This window comes from Nasonia vitripennis, chromosome 3, assembly GCF_009193385.2.
Source record: "Nasonia vitripennis strain AsymCx chromosome 3, Nvit_psr_1.1, whole genome shotgun sequence".
NCBI classification, from domain to species: domain Eukaryota; kingdom Metazoa; phylum Arthropoda; class Insecta; order Hymenoptera; family Pteromalidae; genus Nasonia; species Nasonia vitripennis.
In genome coordinates, this window is record NC_045759.1 from 4,000,711 (window position 1) to 4,016,647 (window position 15,937).

Sequence of the window (15,937 nt, forward strand, 5' to 3'; positions counted from 1 at the left end):
ATGAAACGACGTGATTCGATGAAGGAAGATGATGACTCGGGGCAAGATTACTTTTTCTCTCCTCTGCGACGCGGTTAACGAGATAATCCGACGATGAATTGTCTGTGAGGGAAATTCTTCTTGCTTCGGGCTCAATGAAAAAGGCCTTGTGTTTCGAGGGAGAAAGGGGGAGACGACGAGGATCTTCGAATCTTCTGTTATTGAATGGACTTGGGTGACTCGTACCGGATGGATTTATTTTTGGTAACAAAGCTGCATCCAAATAGTTAGCCTTAAAACGATGTATTCCACTTGTACAGCTCTCACTCTGAGAGTTCTCCAAAGAATGCACTCTAATTTCAAATAAACGCTTCGCCGAACGAACAAGCCACAAACGAAACCTTTCAAGATCGCTCCGAAACGAGCGAGAAAACGGCTGATGCATACATGTCGAGTTTACGAAAAAAAAGGAAAGCGAAAGCTGCACTAAAGAATAAGCAAAGCTTTCTCAGCTCGTAGTCTCTCAGGAATCTTCCATCCCTCAAAGGACGTACGAAAATAAATACGACTCTGGAAAGGGGGAGGACCTCCGCAGTCGTAAAGAAGAAAGAGGCGACACGCGAATATTACTATATACATACAAACTGCACAGCACACTCGGTAAATTGTCAATCGGAAATGACGAACTGCCGAGCGAGTCTCTGCGGTCTCTCTCTCTCTCTCTCTCTCTCTCTCTCTCTCTCTCTCTCTCTCTCTCTCTCTGCCACAAGCGAGTGTGTGAGAGAGAGAGGAAGGAAAGACGGATGGACGGAAAAATTATCGCCAGAGGCACTTTACGAGAGGGCTCTTTATTGCTCTCTGTCTCTCTCGATGCCTCGGGTTCGCGCGAGTGGAATTTTAAGGCACGGGTTAATAAGCAGTTTTACGGGGCGTTGGGGGGGGGGGGGGGGACGAGGCTTTTGTTTCGCGCGGGGGATTGATTTTTGTACACTGACTTCGATGTTAGAGAAAAATAAATCAAGCATCGGAAATGAAAAGACGCGTCCTTGGCAACATCATGCAGAAAGAAAGAAATAGACGAAACGTCGCTCGAGCGTCCCGTCGTTCCAGATTCGAAGGAGAGTGCGCATTAGCCAAAGCGATAACGCGCGCGACTCTCTCTAATTGGCGAACGACCTTATGCAGGAGAGACGAAAGCTGCGAGCTCTTTATCTATTTATCGATCAGACGCTTTTATATTTTTAAGAGAGAGAGAGAGAGAGAAATTCTCTTCGAAAAAAATCCTTACGACAGGCTCGAATTGAAATAAAGAAGGCGCGCGCGCGTATAATGTAAGCGAAATAAAAGAGACGGCTACGCGACTTCCGGCTCTCTCGAGTCTCCTCTGCACACGCACACACATGGTACGTATATACAATATACGCTCATCGAAGGCCTTTACGACGACGATGCGCCTTTTACAACTGAGCCTCGCCGACAAATGACAAGTTTACGAGGAGTGGCCCATTAAAGAGCAATAAACGCAAGCGCACGATATTACACTGTGTGCCATCTTGGTCGTACCTTATTTTTCGAATTTTCTATCTACAATATTACAGCGGTGAAGCTTATCGGCGCGAGCTAGAATGAGGAAAATTAGCGAAGGATGTGCAGCGGTGCTTGCGGGTCGAAAGTTTGCCGTTAAATGCGAGGAGGTGGAGAGCTGCGGCTTCTTTGTAAAAAGTTTAGAGCCGGTTATAGCGGACGACTTGCCGGCGGGTTAGAAGTTGTATTCCCCGAGGAGTTTCGCTATGTATATTGGAGAGGTATTCGAGAAAATATCAGCGGAGGCTTTATTGTGCTCGAGATTATTCTCGAAAAATTTTAAATCCAGAAAATCCGTAATACAAACATTTCAATTAGAGAAAACACTGGAAGTCACTCGCGAAAACATCAGCAATCAGGCGAACAAAGCCGTGAGTACACGCGCGCGCGTGTGTGTCTAATACGAGACATCCCGAGAAATCCTCGCGGTATACATCCACAAGAAAAGGAAAAGCAGCGCGAAGGAAATTCCTCGGGCCCGACAATGCCAGCGGCTCCTCTGCCGGCGAATAAATTACGGAGGAATGCGAGCTGCTGCTGCTGCTGTGTATGTATACGTGTATACTCGTTGCAGGAGAAAGAAGACGCTCGTATTATGTATAGCTGTATAAGTGTTAAATTTTGCTTTTTTTTTAAATTACATCGAAAAAATCACGCCTTCTAAAGAGTACTAATAATTTAACGACAGCACAACGAGCCATTCAACCTCTCTGTACTAAAATACCCGCAGCAGCAGACGACGCATCATCGTCTGGGCCACGAATCAAAGCGACGACAGCCAAGAGAGAGCATCACGCTCCACATTCCTGCCAAGTTCAAGTTCGCCGCGACCTTTCGAAGACAACAGTATACATACACAATACCTGCAGCGCTGAAGGATTCGCGATCTCGCTTTTATGGGAAAAATGAAGGGAGCCGGATGCGCGGAGTGTAATTAACGATTTGCAATGTTAATCACGAGGAGGTCGTGGGAAACGACGCTGCGTCGAGTGTGTGCGTGTGTGTGAGCATGTGTTCTCTATGGGTTAGCTGGGAGAGTTTATATTGTATCGCGACACTTTAAGTGGTGTGTGAATCGAGAAACGCCAGACTCGCCTTTTGATATATGGGTGATGATGCGATGTATAGTTTATGGAAACGCCAAAAACTCAAGAAGCTGCTCTCGCACTTCTCCATACGCGCGAGAGAAATCCTGGCTATCCGCAAGGCGAAAAACGGGTCTCTCTCTCTCACAGATCACGCGGAAGAAGAGGAGAGAGAAGAGAAGAAGACGAAGGAGAACCTGCTCTCAACCTGCCACCTGTCGAGCCGTTATATTCCACGCTCTTCGGCCCTCCTCTTCCTCCTCGTGGAATTCAACTCGTCGTCATCATCGATTCCACTTCGTGCCACTGTACTATATAATACTCGTTTCTTTTATCGATGCTGCGCTGGATTTTGCTATAGCCACCGCCGAATACGCGTTGATGAGTTATGGGGCAGGTGTTTTGCCATTGTAATTTGTCTCTTCTTTTTTGTTTTTTTTTTTTGTAAAATTCTCCCACGTTCGAGAGGCTTCTTCGGAAATATAGTCTATTTTGAGACTAATCGAGTGACGCAATGTGAAATTTATCTTCCTGCTTGTGAGTGACGCTAGTAGCGGTACGTAATGCAAAGGAATGCTGCCATAACTCGATATAAGCGATGATTATTAAATGCACGCGTTTGTTTTTAATAAGCGCTGCGGCTATCTATAGAAGCAACGCACGATATTTCCTGGTGAATTTCAGCCTTGATAAAACATTCCTTTTAGTCCAAGTTTGTACATTCCAGACGAAATATATAAGCGATATACCGATTGACGCATCCACAGCGAAACTCGCGCAAACTATGCGCAGCGATATGCCGGAAAGTCTCGCGCGGCCTAATTTTTCCCCGCGACGATTTTCCAATAGAGCTCGACGCATGGGTACATACGACTACTGGATTTCTTCTCCGTGTGTGTGTGTGTGTGTACATATCGCTGAATTTCACTTTTCTTCTGTAAGTTTCTCCGCTGCTGTTGTTGTCGATTGTTTACGCGGGACGTAGGAGAGCGACTGTCGTGAAAATTCGCAGTGCGTAGGTATAATGCGACGACTGTATGCGTGGGTGGAGAAAGTTTTCTCTCTTAAAATTTTGTGCGGCGTAGTTTTGCCACTTTATTTACGTTCGCCAAACAATGACTCGATGAGCCGATTATACCGATCTCTATCGTCTCTCGAAACGATACTGTCTGTACACCTACGCTGTGGGCGTAATTGAATAACGACGACGACATCGAGGCGGTAATTAGGCTGCCGACGCCCATGTTAAACGTGCTCGATTCGTCGAAAAACCGAAGCGACATCCGAACGGCGTCGCAGATCTCCGGTGACCCTATGGATGTGGCGATGAGTCAGCGGAGGCTTTTGCCGAAAATTCGATACTCCATGGGAAGACCTTCGAGCTAGTATTGCGTTCAACGTCGTTTAGCTTTAGAGGGTCGTATTAGGTTTGCGATTATTTTCGAAAATTTTGGAAAAAAAGATAGTATTATACCGTACGTTATTTACTCGGTATCGATAGCATCGACCGGTAATTGAGATTTAACGCCTTATCAAATAACCCAGTATGATAATATTCCGAGCGATTAGATCATTACATTCTGATTATACGTTTGGACGTGCTATTCAAATTCGTACTTTCATATAGCTTACAATACTCAATTATATATCGTCGAAGTAAATATTATTATTATTATTGGTCACAATCCGTGTCGTAAATTTTCACGCGAAAGATAGACTCATCCTTCACATCCTTCTTCCCACGCATAAAACCACGCCAACAAGGAAACAAGCGAGACGAATCAATGAAAAATGCATCGAACCTTAAACGCTATTCTTCCAACACTATCTTCACTAAAGCCATCACATCGGAATAATCGACTCGAGGAAAAGCATGACGGAACGTATATGTATAGGTATACACATTCAGAGAGAGAGAGAGAGAGGCGTTATCTTATCGCATCGCGATCGGCATTGTCATGCCGTCGATTATGCAGTACACGCAGTTATAGACTCGTCGTAACTCTCCGAATTCTCCCGGAAGATAAGGATCGCGACACACGAGCCGGAGGTCATCGTCGCGTTTTCTTCGCGTGCTTTCGGCTCGTTTGGCTCTCGAGGGATGAAGCGTAATGGGTTTGCCGAAATATTCGCTAGAGAGAAAGTCTATTGTATGCGCCGGTGACTAATGATAACGATAATCGCGTTCGAAGCTCGTTCCTGTGTACCGCCTTTAAAATCGTTTTTCAAAAAACAGCGCGATCAAGCTTTCCACCCACGCACCGGACGTTTTTTCATCGTCAAACAGGAACAAAGAGCGATACACATGACGTCTCTCTTCTCTCCAATCCCAGAGACGCACGTGTCCGCGGCGCAGCTCCTCGAGATAGTGATCTCCGTCTATATCGCATCAGATGAGCCTCTGTGTGTATCTTATCTAGAGAACACACACATGCGCGCGCGCGCGCGCGCGTCGACATGCACATGGCGGTACCTGCGGCGGGAGGACATTTCGGAAAAACCGGATGCGCGTCACGCCCTATGTCTGTATTATGGGCGTGTGTGGACCAGGAAGTACGTCGGTGAGCGTTAGTTTCGAATACGCGGAAAAGTTAATCGCCGGGAAAATATAGGCGTTTACGTAAGGCTATCGCTGATGAATAGAAGCTGTTGTGTGTAGACGAGTTTATTGAGGAAAACTGAATGGGTTTTTGGGGGCATGGACGATCGATTTTGGAGGTGGTTAGTCAGCGATGAGGAATTTGACGATTAGTTGTTGTGCGAGTGATAAGATTATAACTATTCAGATTCATGTCATCGTATGGCGGATGGTAATATTCGTGCTGGATATGAGTGCAGAGTCAATACTGTTTCAGGAGAAGGAAAAGAGCCCTATGTTTTATTAGGAAGAAGGGTTCGCTTCCCTAATCGATAGAAGCTTTGAATCATAGTAACAATACTCGATATAGAAAAGGCTCTTCAGACGAAACGATTACATCTGGGCAGATAAGCTATGACATTATTCTCGGTATATTCGTTGAAAAATAATTATTTCATACACTAAATCGAGCCTAAAAATCACGCCTCCTTCGACGTCAATCAGCGAGATAACTCCTATAAGTAGGCTGACTAACAGAGTCAAAACAAATCCCAGATCTCTCTCAAATCGAGAGAAACTCGCACAAACAAAAGCACAAAAATAAACCTCTCAATCGAATCTAAATATCCCTAATCGCGTCGAGAGAAATCATCGCTAACACATCCTGTCAAGCTTCTCTAAAAAAATCCAAAAATTGTTCACTCCCGCAGACGCGAATATACATTTCCTTTCACTTTCCAGGCTGCTTCTGCCGCTGCCGGCCGGCCGGGCGGCAGCAGCAGCAGCAGCAGCATCCTGCAGTGGTAGTCTCGGATCGATCGTACGCTACTCTCTCTCTCTCTCTCTCCTCTCACGCTTTGGCTGGCTGCACCACACCCAAAAGCCACGTTGGGGGCGACTCCGACTCTCTCTCTCGGCATGAGTCACCCCGCGACGCACGATATAGCCAGAGGACGTTCACTGCAAGTCGCCCTTTTTATATTTTTCTCCCAGCAGCGTATGTGTGGAGGTGGGCGATTTTTTTTTTCTTTTTTGTTGCCCGATGGCTGGGACTGGTTTATTCAATTGAATTCTCGGCTTTTTGCACGCCCGGTTTGAGGTATTCAGATTCAGAGTCCTGCGAATATATATGGCTGGAGGATTTTTTAAGTCGAATATAATGGAGGATATTTCGTGTTCCGAGGAGGTTTTCTCTATATATATATCGATTAAACAAGCTGCATTTGGAGAAGAAGATTTTTCCAGAAGCTTGAAGCGATGCTTGAACAAAGAAGAAAAATCATCGAAATATAGGTACACACACACACCTCCCCCACATCAGAGATATACCAGGGGAAAAAAGGAGCTTCGTCAGGCATATCTCTCTCCCACGCTTCGAACCTTGATGAGCCTCAATACAACGCAAGGGGGGGGGGGGGGTAGGAACGAGCCATCAGGGTTCAAGGGAAAGGCCGTAGAGCTTCGTAGACGAAATTTTCGGATTCTGCGCGAGCTTGACCCTGGTGTTTCCGGGGGGATCGAACTCTGCGCTCTCGTATGTGTGTGTGTGTGTGGCTAAGTAAGCATGTATAGTATATTCACGGAGAGAGGAGAGAGACTGCGAGGGGTGGCTCTGATTGATTACTGCAGTCCTGGTGTGCTCGCGCGCTGGAAGCTAATTGCTCTGGATGGTGACAGCGCCGAGCTGGGAGAGGATGATTTAACGGGGTTTATTCGACGGTTTATATAGCTCACGCTGGAGGTGTTTATAGATAAGGCAGGATCACGCCTGGAATCGATTATGTGCGTTGTGTAATTGTAGAACGTGTGTATAAATTCAACTATACTCGATGAATTCCTCGATTTAAATACTCTTCCTACCCCTTCAAAAGCATAAAAGAAGAACTATAAAACTCATTCGAACGTCAGCGCAGCATTCGAATAAAAAACCAGCAGCGTCGAACCCTCCACACACAAAAGTATACACAGCCTTACTTTCTTTCCCCCCATCATGCAGAACGAACTCACGAAGTTATCGAGCGACTGACTCCGGACAGCAGCAGCCGGGCGCGGGCGTGTCACGGGAATTCCCCTCTTCTTTCCCATATATATATATATATATATATATATATATATTCCATTCTCTGTGCTCAGCTCGTATCGTCTGCTGCATAGGACACCATGATGGTATCCTTCGTCCTGAGGCTGATAAAGCCAGATAATCGCTTTTTGATGAGCACATGGAAAGGATGGATATGCTTTGACTTTTTTTTTGTAGTAGATGCTAGCTTGGAGGAGGACTTCCATGTTGAAAGAGCAGAGGAGCTCAGACTGGGACAATGTCGTGAGGTTGACAATGCCGAGATTGTAATTAGCTAAGTAAGCGTTAGGCGAGAGTTGCGCGGTTAGGTATTTTAAGGGATTTCATAGTTCGGTCGGCAGACGTAACGTTTTCCTGAAATCACAGCAGCCCAATGGTTACGCAAGCGAATTTCATAGAAAAGAGTAGCCTCGCTTCAAAAACCCGATTTTCCGATCCTTGACCCAGAAGCTCCTCCTCATAAGCGCTAATCGATCACCGATCAACAATATGTTCCGATACATTAAAACGCGAGGCGAGCAAGTAGAATCAAAGCCTATCAGCATATGGCCAAGCACTACATACCGATCCCATAGCCGAACATAAAGCCGTGTACGTTACACAACGAGCGATCGAACCGGGGTGCGATGCAGTACCATAGTTCTCCATCCATCCCAGCTTCCGCCTCTGTCGACATAACCAAATACGGGCATCGACACATCGACTTCCGGAATCGTTTGTCACACGCGCGCGCGATTATTCGATGCGCTGCGCCTAGTTTTTTATTCCCGACTCTTCTCGCGAGACTCCGCTCTGGGATCGGCTGTTTGGCGATTATGGGGAGATGAATCGCTCGCGAGTATCGATTACTTATGCCTGTGGATCGGTATGGTAGGGTTAACAATAGTTGCGAATAGTGTTTACAAAGTGACTAATGTCTCGTTGAGTTAAATTAAACGTCGTTTTATTGTCTTTCGAAGACAGTAGCCGTGTAATGAATCATATACTCGATGCTTTTTTTTACGATACACTTCTGCACGACGACAATAAAAACTGAATATCTCACGAAGAAGGTGCATATTCGTTTATCTCCCACATGAGTCACAAGTGGTAACGCCCGATAGTGCGAATTTCTTTCTTTTGCGCGTAACACAATGCTCAATTAGTGTATATCGTCCCATAATGCTGTTTAACCCAAGCAAACATTTTCCCACTTTGTAACTCTAACGTCGAAAAATCGCGAGCCAACAACAACAAAAAAACTCCTCCACCCCCAACCCCATCAAGCACCAGCCAGACACATGACGCACACGGCACCGGCTGGTCTCGTCGCTAAAAAAAAGAAGCATCGAACCCCTTAAAAAAAAAAGCTCGCGCAAGTCCATAAACGGCGCGAGTCGCGATTTAAACGTTTTTCTTTTCGGCCGTATGAATGTATGCTGCCGCGCGAGGCGAGCCGATCATCGCGGCGTTTTTTATCCAATTATAGCCGCGAGACGCGAGGATTTTGCCATATACGAAATGCGTGTCAAGGGGGCTTTTAAAGGCCCGATGCTTGACCAGCTGATGTTACGGGATGAAGGATATTCGCCGATGCGGGCTATTATGCGGGGGTTTCTTCGATAATTTAACATAAGCTTGTTTTAGCACTCATACACGAGAGCTCTCGTGCGGAATAATCGCTTGGAAAGGAAGAAACCGCCTCGCGCACTTTCGCGACGCAGTATCGGCGCGATTACTCTCTTTTACCGTTTGACTAATCTGGAAATCCACTTTGAGTCACTTCCTTCCCTCCTGTGTCATTCGCGTTATTCAATGTAATCGTTTTTTTTTTTTTTCAAAGAGGAAGCCTATTCCTGTACATTTTATTATATTTAACGCTTGATAAGGGTGCACGCAGTTATCGGAGTGATTCATTGATCTGATTTATTTTTGCAGACGAGCAAACTTCCATAGAACAACTTGTATGAGTTCGATAAGCTCGTGGCTTTGGGTATGCAGAACAGAATCCGCGTTAAGTCATCGATGACGAGTCACGCTTCGTCATTTGGAAACGTGCTGCGCTCCTGAAATTTGAATTTCCCTCTGGAATATCGTCCAAAATCGAACACCATCTACACTCGTTGCATTTCAGCGTCGGTCGCGTGATCGTAAGGCCCCGAGGGAAGAGTAAATTTTCGGCGGCATGAGTCACGCGTGTGCCGAGCGAAAAGAGCGAGGTCGACGCTCGATTTCTCTCCTTCGCGTGTGTACGCGATGCTCTTACTTATTATCATGGTAATGCGCTGCCCCTGAATTTTTAAGCCTTAAAAGGATCTTTCGGCCGGTGGAACTTTTAGAGCGATTCGTTTGATAACCGAATTACGTGCGATTGGGTTTGGCGTTCCGATCGATTTTATGCAATGATCACGCAAGCTTAGTGGACGTTAATACACTGTTGAAAAAACAATAGGTGTGGTGTAAATGATTATGAATTCACGTCACGTTACATACTAGACGAATTAATGAAATTGAATAGAAATTTGTCAAGCAAACAGAAGAAAATAAAAATCGCGCACACGCGCAGCCCAAAAACGAAATCGGTTTAAAAACAGCATCGAGGCGAGGCCGTTGTGCGTGACATTCGCAGCCGGCGAAAAGAGCTGCCTTAAAAAGGCATCAAATGTCGCGAGCGAGAACGAGAGAGGAGGCGATGAAGTAACTCGCTTCCGAGATAAGGCAGGACTGATTACGTCGATGCGTTTCTGGCCTACCGCTCTTCTGAATCTAGAGACCGGATATTTTTTTTAGTTTTCCGGCCGAACCAGTAGAATTTCGTTTTAAAGTTACTGATTAACGAAATTCTATCATGCACTATAAAACGAGGAATCGACGAATCGATGAATCACCTCAATCATCGAGCCATCGTCCATCTCTCCCGGCGAGAGAGCTCCTTGGAATTTCGCGGCCGTTACCGCGAAGCCGAGTGTGATTCAGCCGCGCGTATGTACCCGACACATGCAGGCGTCTCGCGAGCGATGAATCATCAACCTTTTCCGCGGTGCACTACGCACTGGCTATATACACCTATATATATATATATATATATACGCTACGTGCAGATTTCAAGACTCGTTGCGCGCATAGTTTGGCAGGGGCGAACTTGACACGATTAATTACTGACGAAATTCGTTTTTTTTTTAGAATCGCACGGGAGGAGGGCCTTATAAGGATTGTTGCTGTTGGGTTATTTCTGGGCTGTTGTTTTGTCGCGCGACGATGTAGCCGGTCCAAAGTTAAACTCGGGCTGCTTCGAATAAGTCGACGTTTTGCAAGTGATGACTATATAGGTAGTCGAATAGTTGAAGACTTGCCTGGTTTGAGAGCTAATGGGGGGTTATCGATTGAAAAAAATCGAATTTTTCATCAGACTATTTCTTACCCAGAGTAAGTAGTAGAGCTACCGAAATCCAAATCCAATTCCATACTCGTCCGCGCACGTATAAGAGCAAACGCATGTCGCCGAGCAAACAGCGAACCCGAGCGGCATATAGATAACCCCTCGATTTCGGTTAAACAACAAAATGCAAACAATTCGCCGTTTGTGCCCACATATAGCTCTGATGCGAGTTTATCGAGCCTCGAAAGACTCTCGCAAACAGACGGTGATAATAAAGTATACGTACGTTTTATAGAATGTTTTTTCAAGCTTAGAAGACGATACCGAATTTGCAACTGCCTTTTCGGCATCAGTCACTGCAAATAAAGAGGAAAGTGTACGAACCGAATTCTGATAGCCATTGTGTGTGTGTCGCAAAAGTATTTTTATCAATCCCTATGTCTCCCCAATACACCGACATGTAGCTTCTCTCTCGGCGTCTAACACATACCGAAGCATAAATTAGAAACATATATGAATCATACTGTTTTGATTGTCGTATCATCGAAACTATTACGTCACGCACTCGTGATAATCAATTGTCGGATGCTGATTGAGCAACAATTATAAGTGTAATATTGATGCAAGTACTTACACCGACACAGGACGACGTGATGCGATTCTCTTTTTCGGCGAACCTGAAATTCTGTAAATGTTGACTTTAGAGACGGTTACCATACATTTCCACCGAATCGTTGCAGCAACGAATACTTACAATCTTTAGATCGTACTTTCGTAGCTCTTCGGCGTTGAGCGTTTTCAACGGTTTTATTCAGAAATTATTAATCGGAAATATTGTTGATTATCTGAAGAAAAAGCCAGCTCTCCGTGTGATCACACCTTCGCCATCTTGCGAGAGAGTCAGTTGTTCGGCGCAGTCGCGAATGACCCCCTGACGGTAATGAAGTTAGCTGACGTATCAGCGCCCTCTTTGTTGCTGCGTTGAATTTGCGCGCGAAATTTAAATTTTGTTATCTGCAAACGGTGCCATGGTTTTTTAATTTTTTAGTTAAATTATGAAAATGGTATCTTTACCAAGAATTTTATGATGAATCTAGAAAGTTTTCAATTAAACCAACCAATAGCGAGATAATTTATGAGGCAGGACTGACGCGCAGAGGGAAATCTGAGGTTCTTTGTGTTGCTTTTTCTTTATCCGCGCTTATCTCCAACTTTGCATAAGTCGGCATTTAACATATAAATGGACAAATTTACATTTATGTTCTAAAAATTAAATTCTCAACTTTTATGCAACAATAAATTTTAATTTTACAATAACATTCCGGGTATTCGCTTAAATTTATATAATAATTCATTTCGAGCAACAAAATCCTTCCTTCCGAAACAAAAACTTCACACAATATCGCATCCTCTCAAAATCATCACATCCAGGTATATAAACCCAATCGGCTCTTCACACCACGAACCGAAGGTTGTCCAAATTTCGTAAAATTCTATATCCCTCCTCCTCATCGCTCCCAGGTCCAAATTCTCCAAAAATACACCATCAAAAGCCTGCACCGTCGAGTCGCATCACGTCCTCTTCCATCTCTCTCTCTCTCTCTCTCTCTCTCTCTCTCTCTCTCTCTCTCTCTCTCTCTTACCCAGAGCAAAAGCCGACCTATACGCTTATACCTACCTACGCATCACGCACACGCAGCAGTTCTCGGCTCTAATATCATATGGGCTGTGCTTCGTCCCCCAAGAGAAAAAGAAAGGCATCGCGAGCTGAACAAGAGAGAAGAGGACAGCTGTACAGGCAACAACGCAGTAGCGGAAAGAGACGGAGCTACACCGTCTATCGACTCTATACTCGTGCAGTGTGACTACGCTGCATTATATAGGTGGAGAGAGAAGGAAAGGCATCAGCAGCAGCAGCTCTTTAAACGCGTTGTTCCGATTTTCTGAGGACGACGGCCAACATGCAGACGACCAAGTGACTCAATTAGCGCAAAGAACTTTTTGAGGATTTGTTTGTACTGATTCGTCGAGAAGCGAAAATGACTCAGGCTAACAGGTTAGTTCTTATTTACTACATGGCGATTGTTGGGAGCAACTCCTTTTTCGACTTTTTAACGAATGCGTGCTAGAGACTGGAAAAGATTTTCTGGGCGAGGACGATTTTTATGGACAAAGGAAACGAATATCGAGTCGTTGACTTTTCAGTTTTCTAACAGGATCGGAGTTTTGGAGCGGGTTTACCTTGAATTTAGAGATCATCGATTTTTGTTATTTTTTGTGAGGACTTGTCTGGCTTTGTTTATACACTTGAGAGCAGCATATTGAATGTTCATCACAGATGCTGATACTGGGACTGACACTTGGACAAGTTGTTGCTTGTGTTGACGTGATGTAACCTGGCTGACAATTTGTTATATCATAGGTTTTTTTCATCTATGTAAAGTTAATAGTCATGCTGGTTTAGACATGGCACATTTTTGTTGGTAAAGATGATTTTCCATTTAGAATTTTTAGAGGAAAGCGTTGGAGATGATAAACTACGTACTATCACTGGCTTGGCCAAAGATTTTTATCTAACTATTCTGAAGTATGTTTTAAGTATTTCAATTATCTTTGCAATAGTACAAAGTGTACGTACATACATTTTATCTATGACACGAATGCTAGGTTTATCAATGTGGTTTAGATAGTTTCGGCATCACATTTAATTCTATGGAATATTTTTTGCAACCATTGTTTATGCTTCCAACCAGATAAGTTTATCATAAGCTTAGGACAGAAAACTCTTTGTTGATAATGTCCTAGAAATTTTGATAATGACTAGTCTTTGTCTGAATACTGATTAAATGATGATTAAGTCCTTGTTGATTCAACTTTTATATTGCGAATTATTTTCTCAACTGCAGTAGCTCATTATTTCTTTCTTCTTCCCAGAAAACGTGGTCGTGACATGGAAGAGGAGAGCGGTGAATTCATGCCTTTGAGTAAGAGGATAAATAATCTCCACCTCAACAATATGGGAATTCAGGAAGGTTCATCCGAATACCTGGAATGGAATGGGAACAACCATAGTTTTGTTCCATCTCCAAATCACTCAGAGCCATCACAAGGTTCCTCGTCTTGTGACGGCTACAGTTCCAGTCATAGCAGTTACACAATGGAATACAGGCCAGATCTGAGTGCCTCTGACAATCCTTTCTACTACGAGAACAACAAACTTTTGTATAACTTACACATGGAGCGCCTGCAAAGAACAGAAAATCTTTATTGACATCTGTGAACCTAGGCGCTAACACTATGACTGACATTACGGGTGCAGGCGCATTTTGTTGTGGATGTGTTTGTGCATAATGAACGAATTTCAATTTAGGCTATATAAAACTAATTAATTATTAAGTTGAGAAAGTAACTGTGAATCTGCACTTGCTTAATTGACAAATTTCAATGTGTCATTTTTGAACAAATTTCAAATGTATATGTAAAACTAAAAAAATCTAAAAAAAGTCATAAAATTACAAGTGCTTGTACATTAGATAGAGAATTACATGCAGCAGCTACTAAGCAGCTTCTTGATGTGCAGCTAGCAAGATAAAAATCATTTTAGCACATAACTTGTTAAAGAAGTTTTGTGTTATAATACAGATTCCTAACTTTCATTGATCATTGTATATTAAAAATTACGAATGAGTTTATTTTTTCTATTGTACATGTAATACGTATTAACTTATTTCATTTCTGATTATTAGATTATTGTTATAATCACTCATTGAACAAGATGAATTCCAAATCACTTATTAAAAACCAAAGATTTTAATACAGTAAACGTCAATTTTGTTTAAAGAAATCTTAATCAGTCCAAAATGAAAAAACTTCTTTAAAATTTTAAGTGTACAATTATTAAAAAAAAAAATCATGTAAAATCTATTCGAATATCATAGTTATTATAGTAATGTAAGAATTAACGAGTATGGTATTGCAGACCCATTATAGTGTTCGATTTGTTGCTTAGGAACTCTTGAATGCGATTGTTATTAAGTATTTGACGTTGCGTTGCTCGCCATGACGTGACTTAAAAGAAGTACAAGCTCATTTGTTGAGCCAGTGATGAATCGCTTTTTATCGATGAGTGCGAAAGTGCAAGTGTATTTCTTAATGTGATTTTGGGGGAAATGCACAAATCATTCCGTCATACACTAAAAAGCAATACAATTTTGTAATTGCATTGACAACTTTCGAGTTGTTGGTATAATCATCTAGATAAATGGATTTGTATAGACTAGAAAATTCTCAATGCATTTATTTATTCGGAAGGCTTGCCAATTGGATTTTAGTTTATGAACGATAAATGAATGACGACGGAAATCAGGGCACAAAATGTCTCGAAACGTTATTATTTTAAACATCGTGATTGCTGATTTATTTATTGCGAATATTGCAGAATCTTAAAAATATTGCGTATATAAAAAACATTGAAAACTCGCGCTTCTCATATTTCATACAAATAATAACAATAAATCACAGTATACACTCAGAAGTTCTTACAAGAATATTCGATACTAAGGATAAATCATGCCAAGATTCAGAAATGTTATTCGATGAAGTAGCATGACACGAATCCTAATGATAAAGTGTGATTTATTTGAAAAAGAATCTGTGACTGTGTAGAATATTTTCTAGTGGCTAGGCGAAGAAAATGTATTTTGTCTACTAAAATTATCATTTAGATTAAAAATTACAATAAGTGATAAAGTACACCAATTATGTCTCATTAATTTGTAAATTAATTTGAAAGATTATTTTAAAAATAAAATATCGAAAATCAACGTACTACTACATATTCTCGTTATATATTTTTGAAATTTATAACTAATTTTCGTAATTTCATACAACTTGTATAAAACGAGCTCAGAGATAAGACAGAACTTTCGGTTACGGTTACCTCGGCTCAGATTATAGATCTAAAAATATCACTTGGAATCTTATCAGACACCCGACCAGACTCACAGAGCCAACATATGTGAGCCCTGCATTATCTCAAGAATCCTACTTTTAGCTCAAACCGTAACTCGAAATTCAAATCTCCCGCCACGACATCTCGAGGCCATATCCGTTCGATCTCTCGACACCGCACATCTTCGGACTGCCCAATTAGGAGTGTTATAACATGCAAGCTCAGCCCAGAGGGCGTCTTGGTTCTCAGCCCCAAACCCGTGTTAAATGTATATCTATATGTATGCTCACGGGCACGCTCTTTTGTGTGTGTGTGTGTGTGT

The 15,937-nt window shown here is 42.9% G+C and overlaps 2 protein-coding genes across 2 annotated transcripts in view; one reads left to right on the forward strand and one right to left on the reverse strand.

The window, feature by feature from the left end:
• The window catches only part of Arp1 (actin related protein 1), a 36,028-nt gene extending 24,463 nt beyond the window's left edge, over positions 1-11,565 (reverse strand). Inside the window, exons 1-2 of the mRNA XM_032597710.1 lie at positions 11,419-11,565; positions 11,299-11,349 (exon numbers count right to left, since the gene is read on the reverse strand). The gene's annotated coding sequence lies outside the window, so the exon portion shown is untranslated. The remainder of the gene's footprint in view (positions 1-11,298; positions 11,350-11,418) is intronic.
• Positions 11,566-12,063: 498 nt separating this feature from the next.
• LOC116416826 lies at positions 12,064-15,499 on the forward strand. Its single transcript, XM_031926961.2, has 2 exons — positions 12,064-12,720; positions 13,599-15,499. The coding sequence occupies exons 1-2, from the start codon at positions 12,704-12,706 to the stop codon at positions 13,933-13,935; spliced, it is 354 nt and encodes a 117-aa protein (XP_031782821.1). The 5' UTR covers positions 12,064-12,703; the 3' UTR covers positions 13,936-15,499.
• The last annotated feature ends 438 nt before the right edge of the window (positions 15,500-15,937 follow it).